Source organism: Heteronotia binoei, chromosome 2, assembly GCF_032191835.1.
Source record: "Heteronotia binoei isolate CCM8104 ecotype False Entrance Well chromosome 2, APGP_CSIRO_Hbin_v1, whole genome shotgun sequence".
NCBI lineage: Eukaryota > Metazoa > Chordata > Lepidosauria > Squamata > Gekkonidae > Heteronotia > Heteronotia binoei.
This window is the reverse complement of record NC_083224.1, coordinates 108,698,031-108,717,066: the sequence shown is the minus strand read 5'-3', so window position 1 is coordinate 108,717,066 and position 19,036 is coordinate 108,698,031. Positions and strand designations below refer to the sequence as shown.

Genomic DNA, 19,036 nt, shown 5'->3' with positions numbered 1-19,036 from the left:
ATTTCCCACAAACTTGGAAAGGTACCACTAAAGGCCTCTGGGTGAGTGCCTTGCTGTCTTCCCACCCACCTAAGTGAAGGCATTCACTTCTCCCCACCCCCAATCTCAAGGGGAGCTGATCTCTGTCATCTATGTGGATAGCAGTTGTAATCCTGAGAGATCTCCAGCCCTCACCTTGAGATTGGCAATAGTGGTTCCCCAAGAGAAGAGGCCTTTCCCTCAGAGGCCTGTAGGAATTTCCCAACAACTTAGGAATTTCCCACCAACCTGGAAAGGTACCACTAAAGGCCTCTGGGCAAGTGCCTCCCCCCAGCCTTGTCGTCTTCCCACCCACCCAAGTGAAGGTATTCACTCCCCCCCAACCTCAAGGGGACCTGATCTCTGCCATCTATTTGGATAGCAGTTGTAATTCTGAGAGATCCCCAGCCCTCACCTGGAGATTGGCAATAGTGGTTCCCCAGAAGGAGAGGCCTTTCCCTCAGAGGCCTGTAGTGATCCCTTAGGAATTTCCCACCAACCTGGAAAGGTACCACTAAAGGCCTCTGAGTGAGTGTCCCCCTCAGGCTGGCTGTCTTCCCACCCACCTAAGTGAAGGTATTCACTCCCTCCTGCTACCTCAAGGGGAGCTGATATCTGCCATCTATCTGGAGAGCAGTTGTAATTCTGAGAGATCTCCAGCCCTCACCTGGAGACTGGCAACAGTGGTTCCCCAGGAGGAAAGGCCTTTCCCTCAGAAGCCTGTAGTGATCCCTTAGGAATTTCCCACCAACCTGGAAGGGTACCACTAAAGGCATCTGAGCGAGTGTACCCCCTCCCGAGCCTTGCTGTCTTCCCACCCATCCAAGTGAAGGCATTCACTCCCCCCACCACCACCACTTCAACGGGAACTGATCTCTGCCATGTAGAATTTCTTGACCTGCAATTGGCAACCCTGCAGCCTCTAAGGAAAAGGACAGTCTTTCTTCACAGTGTGTGTGAGGGGGGAACCAAAGCAGCTGATATCATTCTCCTAATTTCTCTCCCCCCCTTTGATCTGAACAACCTGCTTACAATTCCTGACAAATCAAATCACTCACCAACCTATTAAACCAGACAAACCGCTCACCAACTACAGCCCACAGAAATCTGTAGCTTCCCCCCCTGACATTTATACAGCTTGGCACAAGGCACTTTCCAGCCAATAGCCTGTGGGCATGGATGGGTGCATAACAGGCTGGGTTAGCAACAGGTGACAGACCAATGCCTGGTGCCCTGATCTCTCACTTGAACTGTGTATCCAATGGGGTACTTGCTACCAAGTGGCAGTGATCTCAGGCATCTCAGTGGAGCCCAGGCATCCCAATGGTGGTGCTGTTTTGAAACATCGCTATAATGCTATAACGATCTTAGCCTGACGTCCCCCCCTCCCCCAAAAAAAGTTGGAGATCACATGCCAGCTGGCAAAAAATGGCGTGAAAATGGCCGGTGCTCCTGGAATCACTATGGGGGATTTCACACAGCATCCCATAGCGATTTTAACCTGGAAGGAGGGGTTGAAAACTGAAAGGAACTGCTCTTTGAAAAAAAGTCTCAGGCACGCCTCACTGCTGGGACAGCCGCGGGACTGTGTGAAAAGGTAATAGTATTCCGGTAGCTTGGAATATTAGACTGTGTTCCCTCTGTTTTGTTTCCCTCTCCTTAGGTGGCAGCAAGTCTGGCAGGCAGCAGCCATCTGGAGGGGGCCTGGGCCACACAAAGAGGCTGCTGTTGCCGCCTGGGTGGTTGGTCTGGGGAAGCTGCCTTCACGTCTTAATGGCCTGTCCCTCTGGGTCCTCCATTTTCCCTCAGTGGCAGTTGCTAGGCAATCATAATATTCCAAGCTTCCTTCTATCAGTAAAAAGTGGGGGGAGGAGGCCTTTCCAGTCCTAATTTGACCTTTATATTAAGGTCAAAGGGAGGGAGGGAGCAGCCCCCTTATGACAGCCAGCATGATGTAGCAGTTAGCATGTCAGAGTAGAGTCTGCCAAAACCCCAGGTTTTTGCTGTGGAGGCTGACTGAGTGATTTTGGATCAGTCACAGATTTTCAGCCTAACCTACCCAATAAGGTTGTTGTGCAGATCAAAAGGGGGAGAGAAGAATGATGAAGGCTGCTTTGGCTCCCACTGCAGAGAATGACTGTACTTCTCTTAGGTAGAGGCTGTAGGGAGGAGATGGAAAGCTGAAGTCAGAGGGGCAACTAAAGTTAGGTTGCTGGTTGGCTGGGAAGGAGATTGGGTTGTCAACTCCAGTTTGGGAAATTCCAAGATATTTGAGGGGTTGGACATGGAGAGAGTGGGTTTGAGTAGGGGTGGGACCTCAGACAGGTACAATACAGTAGACTTAAGCCTCCAAACCAGCCATTTCCTCCTGGGGAAGTATTGTTACCAATCTCCAGCATGTTATATGTTCTATTAAGCTGACAAACCTACAACCTGAAAAGTGAAACTATATGCATTTCCTTTCTCCCTTGAATTACCCCTAGCAGGAAGTAGCAGGAAGTACTTCATAATATACCTACATATACTCTTTAAATTTGTCTCAGAGTTGTAGCTATACTTACTAGATAACTAACTATTGACTTAATCCATAATCAGTTCATGGATAAATGGATACTGGAGTAGCACTCATGGGAGGGGGGGGAGATTTCTATATTAACTATACAAGATGCCTATGTTATTCCCAAATCAGGATATAATCTTCTATGCAATTCTATTATTGCAAAATTATTATTGGCGGTAATGGATTTTAATAGAATGCTAAGCACCAGTTACATGACAGAAAGTTAAGGGAGCCAAGTGTACATGTACAACTCTTTACTGTAGGATTGGGTATGCATCCAATTATTCAAACTATTTTAATTTTCTTCACCCACTGCTAGATGATGGCTTTTTCATTACATCATTTAGAATGGAATAAACACTTCCTCAGAGAAGAAAAGGTGTTATAAAAATTACAGCAGCCTTGGTCCAATAGTTTGAGAAAAGGAAAAGTGCCTTTGATCTGCAGATGAAATAAAATGTCACCTACACTAATTCTAAAATTATCTCATGCACTGCTAAAGACAGAACAGTTTTTCCATATGTTTACAATTGTAAAGTTTTAGCAAGAACAGCACTATCTATTCAGGGGAGTGGACATGGCTCAGTAGTACAGCATCTGCAAAACATGCAGAAAGTGCCAGATTCAACCCTGGCATCTCCATTTAAAAGGATCAGGGGATGGGTGATGTGAAAGACCTCTACCTGGAGAGTTCTTGCCAGTCAGAATAGAAAAAATCACAGGTGATGGACCAGTGGTCTGAGTCAGTATAAGGCAGCTTCACGTGTTCATTATTTTTCTAAAGCTTATCAATACAACACAAATTCTGCATTCAGCTTATATGAAGGAAGCAAATACTCTAGGAAATAAATAAGTGGTACTAAAGGATTCCAAGTGGGCCCCATGGCGCAGAGTGGTAAAGCTGCAGTACTGACGTCCTAAGCTCTGCTCACGACCTGAGTTCGATCCTGGCAGAAGCCGGCTCGAGGTTGACTCAGCTTTCCATCCTTCTGAGGTCAGTAAAATGAGTGCCCGGCTTGCTGGGGGGAAAGTGTACATGACTGGGGAAGGCAATAGCAAACCACCCCATAAAAAGTCTGCCGTGAAAATGTTGTGAAATCAATGTCACTCCAGAGTCAGAAATGACTGGTGCTTGCACAGGGGACTACGTTTACCTTTTTAAAGGATTCCAACAGTTGCTCTACCTATAATTCCAAACAGTTTAAAGAAATTCCTTATTTGAACCATTAGTAGCAGTATGAAATGCAGATGCTGACAAAATACTTTTTCAGGAATTTGTAGAAATTGCTCTTTTAAAATACTGCAGCACAACTGCTGGTCTGTACTTAAAGTCAAATCTCATTGACTCTACTGGCTGCAGGATCCATATCAAGGTTATATATATTACCAGAGCACAAAAAAAGGCAACCAGTTCAATTCAGCTTTGCTTCTAAGACCCACACATCAAGCTCCCACCCAGAATCTGTGTTCCATTCCTTTGGGATTACAGATTCTCAGGGATAGCTGCTGAGCTGTTTTCCTGTTGTTTTGGTTATGGGAGAGCAGCTGATTAAACCTCACTACTGGGTTATTGGATGAATTATGTGATAGCTATGAAACGATACAGGAGGGACCAGTTTCACTGTTAATTTAAAATACTGGAATTAATTAGGTAGTGTAAATGAAGAATTTAATAAGCAAACTTTACAACTAGAAGTTCTGCTTTTATTAAACATCTTTGCCAAATGAAGCCAAATATCTTTAGTCTCTCTTCTTCCTATGTCATTTTCTTAAAAATTCTACAACTGGATATTTTCCCCTTTTGCAAACCTCTTCTTACAATTAAAATATACCTGCTTAAAATATCTGGTGTGGATCAGTAGCTTTTTCTGCATGCTCTTGGAAGCTCCCAAGTAAAATGTAAGTTTATGATTCTGTTTCTGATATCCAAATTAAAGGCTGTCTCAAAAGCTGTCATTCCTTATGAACTTGGTTCCAAGTACTACCAAATTAGCATCTTTTCCAGTAAAATAACATGCTTGTTTAACCCTGTATAATTTCAAAGCAATGAGCAAGATTATGAATCACTTAGCTTCCAAAAGGTCTACATATCTAAAGCCAGCAAGAAGACTTGTAAAAATTATTATCAGGTAACAGTAGGCTGAAGATATTTTAAATTTCAAGGTTCAAGCAGTGAGGTATAGCCAGCCCAGAAATTAACAGTTTAAGTACTTAACTTTAATATTAAAACTATATGCACCCTTCTCCAAAGGTTTTTACAAGTCAAATAAGCCTTTTCTCTCTGAATTTATCTCATATTTATTTTGGAAGATCACAAGTTAAGTATTCTTTACAGGATACTGAAGTTTGCAGCATGCCAGTCACTTCTCAAATATGAGCTGTACATATGAATTGTTTCATACAGTCTTAACTGAATCAGACACAGTATAAAACAGATTTCTCAAGGTGTGAGTGCAAGGTGTGAGTGTGAGTTATGCATCCTGACATAACAAAGCCACTATAAGTTCTCTGTTCTTGTACAGCAAGAGATGACACAAATGCCTCCATACTCCTACCAGTATGTACCTCCAGCAGCTACCGGTATATTACAAAAAAAGTATAATGTTGTCTAAACAATACAATATCCATCACAATTTATATATAAACTGCTTCCGTTCTCATCAGCACTGCTGAAACAGTTTCAGGTCATAGGAATTTTCAAAATCCAAAATTCTAAAAAAAAAAAAGGAATTTCCACTGTCACATTCTGATCTCAGGAAGCTGTGTACAATGTTTCTGCTGAGAGAGGAGGGCTTTGTAGTCTGTGCCATTAGGAGTCTGCCTCAGGTCTACAAAGATAATCAATTCAGAATAAAAGCCTTAGGGTGATTCCCCACTAGGACTGGTTCCACCCTGTTCCTGAAATGACATTCTATACTAAATTCAGATTTTATCTCAGGTTAATTTCCATTTCTAAACTAAAGTGAGGTCACCCCAAGTTCTCCACCCCCATTGTCCTGGGTTATCATGCTGTTTGTGCCAGGGTTTTCTCACTCCTTCACAGGCTACCCCAGGTTATATTAGTGTAAAAGCATAATAATCTGGGTTTTAATCTTTAAGCCTCTGTTATCCCTCCACCTGCACTTTCACCAATCAGTCACTTGTCAGTGCATGTAAAGTTTTATTTCTGTAGGAGGGTTCTATTATAAAATTTTCCCTTCTTTTCTTTGCCATCCATTTTGGGTTGCACACTGTGTTTAAGTTTCAGCTCCTTTGGAAGTAGGCTGGAAGCGGGGGATGGGGAGGCTGGCTTCTTCTCCTCACCCACACTGGATGGATTTGAGGGACTCAAATGTGGCATAGGTGCCCCCCCTTCTTGATTGTGGAGGAGAGAGCTGAGTAGACAGCTTATATCAAACTGCCAGGATATTATCAAAGATTTCAGGATATTCTTTTTACTCCCATAAAGCTCTCCTGCCTCATTTTCTCCTGTGTTGATTCCCCAGGATTTTTGGGTGCTGGGTCCCCAAGTCTGGCTGCCCCTTGATACTCTGGAGAGCCCTCTACCAAACAGAAAAGGTCCTCCCCTCATTAATCCTCCAGATCCCCTAAAGGAGAGATGCTTCTCTCTCCCCTCCTTCCACCTTTCCTTCTGTTGATGACTAGAAGCTCGAATGTAGAATTAATAACCTGGGACAGGCAGACAATTTGAACTGGGACAAACAGTGGTATAGCTGAAATAATCAGGGATAAATGGAAGGTAAATGGCCCCAAAGCGAACGTAAAAAAAACAGGTTTAAGTCCTAGTGGGAAATCACTTTTAGTCTGCTTTCTGATTCTAGAGGTTCAGACTCCTCAAAAATGGAGCAAGAACCCACAGTTTCATGATATTACCAACCACCTTAGATTCTTGTTACTTTGCAATTTCCTGGAAAAGAAGACAAAAGGTACAAGTGGAAGCTACCTAGAGATGCTGGAGTACAAGCCTTTAACCTACAACTCTCATTAGATTTGTATTACTTCAACTTAGCTAATGAGAGAGACTTAGGTGCACAGGAGGCCTCTTTTCTCTTGCTATTCATATGCTCAGTTGGATTCAGAACCTTGCTGATGAAACACTCTTCCTGTCTTTTACCTCATCAAGATGATGAAGAGTTTGTCCCACAATGCTGCACTTTGATCCGTATATACTGTTACCTCCTGACTGTTATTTTCTGACTTCTGCTAGACAAAAGTGAGCTTACTCTTTGGCCAAGTCAGATACAAAGTGCAAAATGAGTTCACCTTCCACAATTCCCAGGTATAGTGATGCATAGATGTATAGAGTCAGACCTGCTTCTAGGTTCTTGTTTCTTTTTTTTTTTTGGGGGGGGCGAGTACAAGTTCCATATCTAGCCTACTCTGTTCACAGTTAATACCTACTTAATGTTTGATATGGCATATACCCATGTACTAAACTGTCTGGTGTATATCACCATGTAGTTGCCTTCAGATCTCATGCCCACAGTTCTCAAACATGTGATGTGTTCTACTTTTCAGTGGCCGTTTTCGCACTAGCGTTTGCTCTGGCGTAGCACCCCATTTACCTCCGGATCTTCTCCTGGATTTCGCACATGTTGCTCCGGCGCTGCGCTTTGCTCCGGTGCTTCAGGGGTTTCACGCCGGAGTATATTTTTCAGCATGCTGCCGGAGTTTTTGAAAACCTCCGGATCCACTCCGGATCCACTCCGCGGAGTTTGCTGTGCGAAATCCATCCATGCCGGATCGACTGCTGTGTGGGCGGCACCCTCTCCCTTTCCGTCCTCCCACCCCATCCACCCCCTTGGCCAATCATCAGCCTTTCGCGGCGCTTCCCCAAAGTGCCGGCACGGCCATTTTTTTTTTAAACTTCACAGTTTTGCGTAAAAGCGATATTTCGAAATTAACAAATAGAAAAAAAAAACCACCCTCCTGGAATAGCCTCAATTGCCACTTCAATTGGTTTCGTTAGAATTTTTTTTTATTATTATTGACTTTAGTTGCGTTATTTCGCTGTTGCGTTATCTCGATAATGCGAAAACGACCATTGTTGGGGGGGGAATCTAGTGCCGGGTGCGGGCCAAAGCGTTCATGTGTGTGTGTTTTAAAAAGGGAATGCCTCCCTCAGCTGTGCCACCAGGATTTCTGGACCTGCACAAAATCGCCATGTATAAAATGGGAAGTTGGAGTCCTGCATTCTTCTCCCTGCCTACATTCCGCTCGGTTAGAAAATAGACGCGAGCTCACTCTTCACACGCGCCACAGAAGGGGAAGGAGAGAATGGGGCGGGGGGGGAGCTCTGGCAGCAGGAATCAGTCAGGTCCCCGTTGCAAGCGCCAGCCGGGGAGGGGAAAGAGAGCGGAGGAAATTTGGGGGGGGGGGGAATCTAGTGCTTCAGAATTTGGGGGGGGGGGGATCTAGTGCTAGGATTCTCCACTGTGAATGCTTCTGTTAATACATAAAGGGCTGTGGAGGATTCTACAGCTGCAGCCAATCCATAAGCAGCAGCAGCACACGTGATGCGGGTTGTCCACGAAAGGAAGGGGAGGGAACAGCTCGATGTTACATTAGTACGTTAGTACGTCATTACGCAACCAGACTTGCGCTTAAAAAAAAATGATTGACAGGGCTTCAGGGAAGGCGACTCCGCAAAGAGTCACTAGTGGGAAAACGAGAAAAATGATCCGGACATAATTGCGCCGTGGAATAAGGGGAGCAAACGCTAAGTGCGAAAACGACCAGAGTCCCAGCAAACCTCAAATAAATTGCACATGGACAAGTGAGAAAAGGATCGCAAACCGCAAATGCCCCCAAAGTTTTTAATTGGTGATGTAAACAGTTATGCCAAAGATTAATGAAACTTATTTTAAATTATTTTAAATTATTTTTAAAAAACTTATAAAAGAGAACACAAATAGAAACCATACCAAGTAAATTGTATTGTTAAGAAACATCAAAAACATTGAACCATTTTACCTGTAATTTTGTCCCTTACAAGTTTGCAGGACTCTATTTCACCAATACTCCCAAAAAGGCTCCTGAACTCTTCCTGGGTCATGTTTTGGGGTAAGTAGTTGACTATGAGGTTGGTTTTGCTGTCATCCGTAGCAGCCCCTGTCTGCATAGGAGATGGGCAGTTCCTACTGTTGCTGGCAGGTCCATTGGTTGTATTGGATGTAGGGCCATTGGACACCTGAGGCTCCATGGTGCTAATTATCTAAACAGAAAGTAAAAGGGGGAAAATACCACCTTAAATCTCAGAAATACAGTTGCTATTTTTTAAAAAAAATGCAAATGAACACATAGGTAGTATTCATAGCCAATTTAAGACAGTTTAATAAAAAATTCTCAGCTTGATTCTTCTGCTATTGTTGTAAAGTAGATCATGCTAGACTTTTGCAGAAAGCACATACTAAGATGCAGTGACAAATAAAACTTCCCCTCTTCTACCCTCTCTTTTTTGTTAATGTGAAACTAATTTTTGCTTTTTCTGATGCAGTCATTTTTATAAATGTATATTTATTCCTCACACAAATTTAATTATGATCTAACTTATAATAACCATGATTAAAATTATAGTTCAATTTAAGTAGAAGAGTCACATATAGAAGTAGAAATTTAAAAGATAAAAAGACATTAGTTATTTAACTATAACACACAATGCTTTGACAGGTGTATCCAGGCCACTCAAGCTATGGAAAGTTGCAGCTGTGAGCAGCTTGAAGCAATAACCTCTACGTATTACCAAACACACTGCTTACTTCATCACTAAAAGGCTCATATTCCTCAGTTACATTTGTCACCAGGAGCAGCACCCTTTGACACTTTACTAAATACAGCTCTGAAACGGCACTCATGTATGAGCCAATGCTGCACTAATAAAAAGCCTCACTTTCTATCAAAGTGAAAGAGCCTGATGTTCTTGAAGGAGTTGGGTACAAAACAGACAATGAAAACCAAGTTCTACTTTAATAATAATAATAATAATAAAATTTTATTTATACCCCGCCCTCCCTGCCAAGGCAGGCTCAGGGCGGCTTACAGGTATGGCAAAGCCATTAAACAATAAAACAGTTATACAATTCAATAAAATTTACAAGTTACCATTAAATTTTACATAATCTAAAACAATCTAAAAACAGTCTAAAATAATCTCTACTCGCTGTTATCTCAGTTATTAGTATTAGTGATGGCGTGATGTTTATTTCAAGCTCCATCTTGAAAAGCTAGCCGGAAGAGGGCGGTTTTACACGCCCTACGGAATTGGCTAAGGTCCTGTAGGGCCCGCACCTCTTCCGGCAGCTGGTTCCACCATTAGGGTGCTTTTATAGAGAAGGCCTGTTCTCTAGTTATTTTTAGTTTGGCCTCCTTTGGCCCAGGTACTTCCAGGAGATTTTGTGAGCTGGATCGTAGTGCTCTCTGGGGAACATATGGAGAGAGGCGGTCCTTAAGGTAAACAGGTCCTCGGCCATATAGGGCTTTAAAGGTAATAACCAGCACCTTGTAACAAACTCGGTAAACAATTGGCAGCCAATGCAGCTCCCGCAGCCTAGCCTGCACATGTTCCCACCGGGGTAGGCCCAATAGCAGTCTGGCTGCTGCATTCTGCACTAGCTGCAGTTTCCGAGTTTGGCACAGGGGCAGCCCCATGTAGAGGGCATTACAGTAGTCTAGCCTCGAGGTGACCGTTGCATGGATCACTGTTGCCAGGTCACTGCACTCCAGGAAGGGAGCCAACTGCCTCGCCCGCCTAAGATGAAAAAAGGCGGATTTGGCAGTGGCTGCTACCTGGGCCTACATTGTCAAGGAAGACTCCAGTAGCACTCCCAAGCTCCTGACCCTGCGCACTGGTACCAGTGACGCACCATCAAAAGCAGGAAGGGAGATCCCTCCCTCCGGAGCACCGCGCCCTAGGCAGAGGACCTCTGTCTTCACTGGATTCAATTTCAGCCCACTCGACTTTAGTAAAATAGTTTAAAATCACACAGAATTATTTACCTGAAATAACCTATCAAATTTTATGTTTTGATACCTAGGAACAACCATAATATTCACTAAAAATTTGCATTTTTTTGTCTTTTACTTCTGACTCATATGCTCACATGAAACAATTTTTTTTTAAATTACAGTATTATGAAGTTGCTCAAAAACCAATGCTTTTGGAAAGTTAAACAGTATTGCCCTTACCTATAACTGTGTTCATAGAGTTGTCTTCTGTGCAGGCAAACACTGGGACTGTGCTTCCGCAGGCCAGCTATCAGAGATCTATCAGCATTTTCTTAAGATAGAAAGAGTCCTGGGAGAGTTCCACCACTCTAGAGCACACATTAGTGGCCATTTTTCCTACCAAATAGGCACATACTCCAGAGGGAGCGATCACCTTTCCCTCAGTCCACCATGAGCAGAACCTCGAAAAGAAAACTCATAGCAGGGCAAGAAAGGAGGGACTGTGTGCCTGCACAGAAGCCAACTCAATGAGCAACAGTTACAGGTAAATGCAACACTGTTTTCATCTTCAGTCTTCTGTGCAGTCCCACATTGGGAGACCAGCAAGTTACTTGCCATGGAGGAGTGTGTGATGCTCTCATTGGAACAATGAATGCAAAACCACCCTGCCCACTGACATATCTTTTAGTGAATTTGTGTCAGCAGAACAGTGCTTAACGAACATCAGCAGATGACCATGTGACTGCCCTACAGATGTCTATGAGTGGCATTCCATTATGAAAGGCTGCAGACACTGGTTGTGACCAGTGCTTTTTTTTTACCTGGAATGCACAGGAATGGAGTTCTAGTTGGTTTGGCATCTGGGGGTGTGGCCTAATTAGTTCCTGCTGGGCTTTTTCTACAAAAAAAAAAGTTCTGCTTGTGACTGTGCAGAATGCAACGAGGGCAAGATTGCAGATTATAATAGCAGAGACTATCTATCTAGATATAGTTTTAAGAAATGGCTGCTTTCTCCTTAGAGGGGCCTGAATAAGAAATAAGCAGTTGTGAAGGTTTTCTGGAAAGGCTGTGTTTTGTTGAAGTGATACAAAAAAGCCTTTTAACATCCCATGAATGGAGTGTTCTTTCCACCTCTGATGTGGGGAAGGAGAAGATGGACAGGATAATGTCCTGTCTTAAATGGAAAGATGATATCACTTTCAGGAGGAACTGTAGGCTATTCCCCCAATGAAATCTGATAAAACGTGGTTCAGCCCATAAGGTCGCTGGTTCTCCCACTTTCCTAGCAGATGTGATTGCTAAAAGAAACAGTACTTTGATGGAAAGCAAGTTTAGGTTTCAAGAAGTGTGTGGTTCAAAAAGTGGGACCATAAGCTGTGTAAGAACTGCAGATAGAGATTATTGAGGCTCAATGTGGGAGGAAATAAGCTATATAACCCCTTCAAGAACCTTTTAGAGTCCTGATGGGAAAACATGATTCTGACATCAACCAGGAAGTGAGAAGCAGATATAGCTGCAAGGAGAAACTTTACAGAAGTCACCATTAAATTTGAATTCCTTGAAGACAGGAGATATTCATATATGAGAAGGGTGGCAGGTAGGTGTGGGAACCCCTTTTGCCAATGCCCATTTGGAAAAACAAGACCACTTTGTAGCATAATAGCACCTCATAGGTGGTCTATGAGCATTCAGTAGGATGTAAGCCGCCCTATTGAGAAAATTTAACTGTTGATTAAGCAACCGTGCTGTTAATCGCAATCTGCAGACTTTGTGGTGAAGGAGGGGGCCCTTGCGTAAAAGGTCTGGTTTGAGAGGTAGATGAATGAAAATTCCTCTGAACATCAACAGTAGGGTGTGCAACCATGTCTGTCTTGGCCAAAGGGGGGCAATTATGATACATGGTACCTTCCTGATGAACATTAGATAGGACCTTGCTGATTAGAAGTATAGATGGAAAAGTGTCGAAAAAGAGCTTCTGTGCACTGAAACTAAAGAGCATCCCCTACAGAATGGTGGTCACTACCCATCCTGGAGCAGAAAACTTGAGCCTTGGAGTTTTCCACAGTGCTAAGCAGGCCCACAGCAGGAGTGCCCTATTGGGCAAAAACAGGAAGGAGGTATTCCATTCCTATAGGCCAGGGGTGGCCAATGGTAGCTCTCCAGATGTTTTTTGCCTACAACTCCCATCAGCCCCAGCCAGCATGGCCAATGGCTGGGGCAGATGGGAGTTGTAGGCAAAAAACATCTGGAGAGCTACCATTGGCCACCCCTACTATAGGCCATTCGAGGCCTGAGAGCCCTAATCTGCTCAAAACATCTGCCCTTGAGTTGATGCCAGCAATATGTATAGCTTGCAGTGTGGTCTGCTGAGCAACAGATGCATTCCAAATGTCAGTTGCTTCCTTGCAGAGGGCCAACGAAGTCTTGCTCCCCTGTCTGTTTATATGTGCCATAGCTGTTGTATTGTCCATTTGTACTTGAACCAGTTTTTCTCTCATCAGAGCTGAAAAGGAGATAAGGGCATATATCGCACAAAGATTGATGTGGGAGGTTGTATCGTGTATCTAGGATATATACCCAGACCTCTATGGAGGTGTCAGGTGATGGTGACTTGCAGGAAAATGAAGTCAAAGGGAAACTCCAACAATAGATTGGCATCATTCAGCCATCAAGTGAGCTGACAAATAATGTACCTAGGGGATAAAAAGTCTAGAGTTTTGTGAATGAGCTGATGGTGAAGATCTTCTAATGTAGAAACTTCTAATGGGAAACTTCAACGATAGATTGGCATCATTCAGCCACCAAGTGAGCTGACAAATAATGTACCTAGGGGGTAGAAAGTCTAGAGTTTTGTGAATGAGCTGATGGTGAAGGTCTTCTAATGGACCCGTTTTAAAGGGAGCTTATTTTTAGTCAAGCTAAGGGAACCTTAGCTGTATGCAGTAAAGAGTGTAATAGCACCTTTAAGACTACCAAATTTTATTATCGCATGCTTTGAGAAATGCAGCTATCTTCATCAGCCGTAATTGAGGTAATTGGTCCCAGTAATTTCTGTGGGGGGGGAGCACTGACTGGAATCGATTTTTTGTCAGTTGACATATCAGGGATTTAATCTGTGTTTCTATCTCACAAAAGGAATGCCCATGCCTTAGTGGAGTCTAAAAGGGCATCTATAAATGTGACTTGCCTAGTTGGCACAAGCATTGACTTCTTGTAGTTAACAACCAGTCCTAGCTTCTCACATGTCTTCAAGATGAACTGTACATGGTGCATGCAACATCTCATATGATGGGACTGTGACCAACCAATTGTCTAAGCAGGGATACACCAAGCAACCTTTGGACCCAAGTTAAACTATTATCACTGCCAAATACTTCATTAACACTCTCAGTGCTATGGAAAGCCTGAAAGAAAGCACCATGTACTGATAGGAGATCCCTTTGTATTTGACACAAAAGTACTTGCAGTGGTCAGGGTGGCTAGCTGTTAGAGAATTTGCACGCAGCAGAAGAGCTGAAGGAGAGGAACAGGCAAACACAGGAATTAGTAGACAAGAGAAACAACTGTATTCAATGGTAGAATATATTTACCAGGATAGTATCCAATATTAAGAGTCGTTGCCAGGCCAAGGTCATACACAGTAATCAGTACACACTTCAGTAGATAACAGTAGACACCAGTAAGTATACACAGCACGATCCAAGCACAGTAGCATAGGATCCAACACCAGCAGTGTTCGCTACCACCCAGATAGTGAGCCTCACAGTACCCACAATCCTTACAGGCAGACTGAGCAAGCTCACTGAGCTTCCCTAAGTACACGTACCAATCATGCAATCTTACCAGAAGGTTGCATCAGCTTTGTGAGTCAGCACAAAGCCTAATTACAGGTGAGGTCATCCCACCTTACCTCAGTAACAGGTAACAGCTGGACCATGATGCAGCATGACTCAGCATGACATTTCAGAAACAACATTACTATTACTTAGATGGAGTCAGTCAGCCATTTTAGGACTGAGTTCCAACATTCTCCTCTTAACAGTTCTGTTCGTTTCTCAATCCGAGCCTTTTACAGTGCTTATTATGCTTTTCCATAGTCTGGGGTTTAGTAAACATATCTGCTGTATTGTGGCCAGTATCACAATACCTTATGTTTATCAACCCTTCCATGATACATGATCTGACATTCTGGTACCGTATGTCAGTGTACCTATTCCTTGTCTTTACTCCTTCCGCTTTTGCAATCTCAATCACAGCTTGATTGCCTTCCAGAACTTCAACAGGCTTCTCTGCCTCTATTTGCAGGTCCTTTAGTAGCTGTCTAAACCATTCTACCTCAGTACATGCAGTAGAAAGGGCGCAGAATTCTGCTTCAGCGGTGGACAGGGCAACCACACACTGCTTTTGTGTCTTCCAGCATACTAATACCTCTCCCAAATAAATGGAAAGACCTGTTGTTGACTTTCTGGTTTCACAGTCACTTGCAAAACTTGCATCTGTATACACTTTCAGTGCTAGCTCCCCCCTAGGTTCAATATAAAGACACCAGTCAGCAGTGTTCTTTAAATATCTCAACACTCGCTTAGCAGCAATCCAGTGGTTCTGCTTAGGGTTCTGGGTAGCTCTTGCCAACAGATTACAGGCTACTGATATGTCTGGCCGTGTCCAATTACTGATATAGCTCAAACTACCAATTAACGACCTGTACATTTCAACATTACATGGTGGGCTATCAGTAACATCATTTACAAAGCCAGTCACCATAGGGGTTGAAACAGTTTTGCAATCAGTCATCTTGTACTTGTCCAACAAATCTATGATTTTAGGTTTTTGTGACAGTTTAAAACCTTGTGTAGTTTTTGCAATATCTACACCAACATAGGTCTGTACAGTACCAAGATTTCTCAGTTTAAACTTCTTACTTAAGGCTGAAACAATATCATCTGTTTGTTTCTTTGTCTTGGTTAGAATCCCCAAGTCATCCACAAAAGTAAAAACAATACATCGTGTTTCACCACTTCCCTTGGTAAACACACATGGATCAGCAATGCTCTGGGTATACCCTAGCTGTTTAAGTGTACCCACTAGGCATTTTGACCATTGATGACCACTTTGCTTTAGACCATACAAGCTCTTATTTAGCAACCAGCATCCCTTTCCAGTACCAGGAATACCTTCTGGTCTTTTTAAATAAATTTGGTGCTCCAAATTAGCATTAAGGTATGCCACACAGACATCCAAATGTGTAAAATGCAGGCTTTCTCTAGCTGCCACAGTCAAGGCAGTTAGAAGTGAACTGCTCTTTAATGTTGCAGCAAACACTTCGTCATAAGTCTCATTAGTCTGTCTTCAACCTTGTGCTACAAGCCTCGCCTTATACTTTTTTCCCCCAGACTGGTCTGTTTTCACCTTGTATACCCATCTACTGCCTATGGGTTTTACACCAGCAGGTACAGTATCAGTCTCAACATAAACATTTAAACGTTTCAGGGAAGAAAGTTCATCGTCCATAGCAGCCTTCCAGTTACACTGCTCTTCCTTGGACAAAGAGAAAATGTCAGTATATTTCTCAGGCTCATGTATAGCAGACATTACAGCACTAAATCTATCAGGAGCTCTTCTTTCACGTGTAGATCTTCTTAATGCAGGCTCATCAGTTGGCACATTTCTCCTGGATGATTCCTCACGAATAGGCTTCATATCCATCTCCTCCTCGTCAGGCATCTCTTCTTTTGGGGTTTAAGAAGGGTGCAGTAGTCCACGTCTGCTGCAGGCTCGCTGGTGGCTGACAAGACCAATGCGGGACAGGCAGATCCGGCCACAGTGGCTGCAGGGAAAAGTCTGATTTGGGGTTGGTGCTGTAGCGGTGCAGTTCTTCCTCAATCTCCTTTTGTCCTCAAGACCAGCTATGCGTGCGTTCTCAAAGGAAGAGACAGCCTGGTGGATGGTGTGCCTCCATGCTTTGCGATCTGAGGCTAGGCCAGACCACTGGTGATGGTTGATGCGACAGGTGCCAAGGGATTTCTTCAAGGAGTCCTTGTACCTCTTCTTTGGTGCCCCTCTATTTCGATGGCCGGTGGAAAGTTCGCCATACAGAGCAATCTTGGGAAGGCGGTGGTTTACCATCCTAGAAATATGCCCTGCCCAGCGCAGCTGCGTCTTCAACAGCAGTGCTTCGATGCTTGTAACCTCCGCCCTCTTGAGGACTTCAGTGTTGGTCACAAAGTCACTCCAGTGGATGTTGAGGATGGTGCGAAGGCAGCGCTGATGAAAGCGCTCAAGGAGTCGCAGGTGATGACGGTATAAAGCCCACGATTCGGAGCCGTAGATGAGGGTTGTCATCACAACCGCTTTGTAAACATTGATCTTTGTGCCTTTTTTCAGATGCTTGTTGCTCCACACTCTTTTGTGCAGTCGGCCAAATGCACGATTTGCCTTTGCCAGCCTGTTGTCAATTTCCTTGTCGATCTTGGCATCTGAAGAGATGATGCACCCCAGGTAGCTGAACTGCTGGACTGTCTTCAGAACTGATTCACCCACAGTGATGCAGGGAGGGTGATAATCTTCCTGGGGTGCAGGCTGGTGGAGAACTTCTGTCTTCTTCAGACTAACTTCTAGGCCGAATAGCTTGGCAGCCTCTGCAAAGCAGGACGTCATATGCTGCAGAGCTGATACCGAGTGGGAGACGAGTGCAGCATCATCAGCAAATAGTAGCTCTCAGATGAGTTTTTCCATTGTCTTGGAGTGAGCCTTTAGTCGCCTCAGGTTGAACAGGCTGCCATCGGTGCGATAGCGGATGTAGACACCATCGTCATCATCTAGATCTACTGCGGCTCTTTGAAGCATCATGCTAAAGAAGATTGTAAAGAGAGTTGGCGCGAGAACGCAGCCTTGCTTTACACCTGTGCCTATTGGGAAGGGCTCCGAGAGGTCGTTGCAGTGTCTGACTTGGCCTCGCTGGTCTTCATGTAGCTGGATGATCATGCTGAGGAACTTTGGGGGACATCCTAAACATTCCAAGATTTGCCACAGGCCTTTCCTGCTAACAGTATCGAAAGCTTTGGTAAGGTTGACAAAAGTCACATATAGACCCTTGTTCTGTTCCCTGCATTTCTCTTGGTGCTGCCTGAGAACAAATACCATGTCTGTGGTGCTCCTGTTAGCTCTGAAGCCGCACTGGCTCTCTGGGAGGAGTTCTTCTGCAATGGTGGGCACCAGTCTGTTCAGGAGTATTCTAGCAAGGATTTTGCCTGCGATGGAGAGCAGGGTTATCCCCTGGTAGTTGGAGCAGTCTGACTTTTCTCCTTTGTTCTTGTGTAGAGTGATGATGATTGCATCGCGAAAGTCCTGTGGTAGTTTGCCTTGTTCCCAGCAGGTGACAAGTACTTTGTGAAGTGTGCTATGTAGTACTGTGCCCCCATGCTTCCAGATCTCTTGTGGGATTCCATCAACTCCCACTGCCTTGCCACTTTTCAGTTGCTTGATGGCTTTAACAGTCTCTTCTAGGGTGGGGATCTCATCCAACTCTGTTTTCACTGGTTGAAGTGGGGAGAGGTGGATTGCTGAATCTTGAACTACGCGGTTGGCACTGAAGAGAGCCTGAAAATACTCCGACCACCGGTTCAGTATGGATGCCTTGTCTGTGAGGAGCACTTGGCCGTCTGCACTACGCAAGGGACTCTGAGCCTGATATGATGGGCCATATACTGCCTTCAGGGCTTTGTAGAACCCTCTTAAATCACCAGTGTCTGCACACAGCTGGGTTCTCTCTGCAAGCTTGGTCCACCACTCGTTCTGAATGTCTCAAAGCTTGCGCTGGAGGTTGCTATATGCAGCGCGAAAGATTGCTTTTTTCCCGGGACAGGAGGGCTGAGCAAGATGTGCTTGGTAGGCAGATCTCTTTTTTGCTAGTAATTCTTGGATCTCTTGATTGTTCTCGTCAAACCAGTCCTTGTTTTTCCTTGTGGAGAACCTGAGGACTTCCTCAGAGATTAACAGGATGGTAGTTTTAAGGTGTTCCCAGAGTGCTTCTGGAGAAGGGTCTGTGGGGCAACTGGGGTCCTCAATTCTTGACTGGAGTTTTGCCTGGAAGGCAGCTTTAACTTCGGCTGACTGAAGGCTGCCAACCTGAAGCTTCCTCCGAGCGATACCTCCTCTCCTGGGTGTGGGTTTAAAGTGAAGACGGAGATTGCAGCGTACAAGACGATGATCCATATGACATTCCGCACTGGGCATTACTCGGGTGTGTAAGACATCTCGAAGGTCTCTCTGGCGCACCAGAATGTGCGCACCAGTCGATAAGGTGCCAGTGCTTGGACCGTGGGTGCATCCAGGTTGTTTTCAGGCTGTTCTTCTGCTGAAAGATAGTGTTGGTGATGGTGAGCTGGTGCTCCGTGCAGAATTCTAGCAGGAGGCGCCCATTATCATTGCAGTTGCCAATGCCGTGTTTGCCAAGTACTCCTTTCCAGGCTTCCGAGTCTTTACCTACTCTGGCATTGAAGTCGCCAAGGATGA

The 19,036-nt window shown here is 44.3% G+C and overlaps 1 protein-coding gene across 5 annotated transcripts in view; it reads right to left on the bottom strand.

The window, feature by feature from the left end:
- ELAVL4 (ELAV like RNA binding protein 4) overlaps positions 1-19,036 on the bottom strand; it is a 224,134-nt gene that overhangs the window by 141,396 nt on the left and 63,702 nt on the right. For all 5 annotated transcript variants that reach the window (XM_060231795.1, XM_060231794.1, XM_060231796.1 and 2 more), the window contains exon 2: positions 8,552-8,792. In XM_060231795.1, the coding sequence (XP_060087778.1) occupies positions 8,552-8,792 (241 nt within the window). The remainder of the gene's footprint in view (positions 1-8,551; positions 8,793-19,036) is intronic.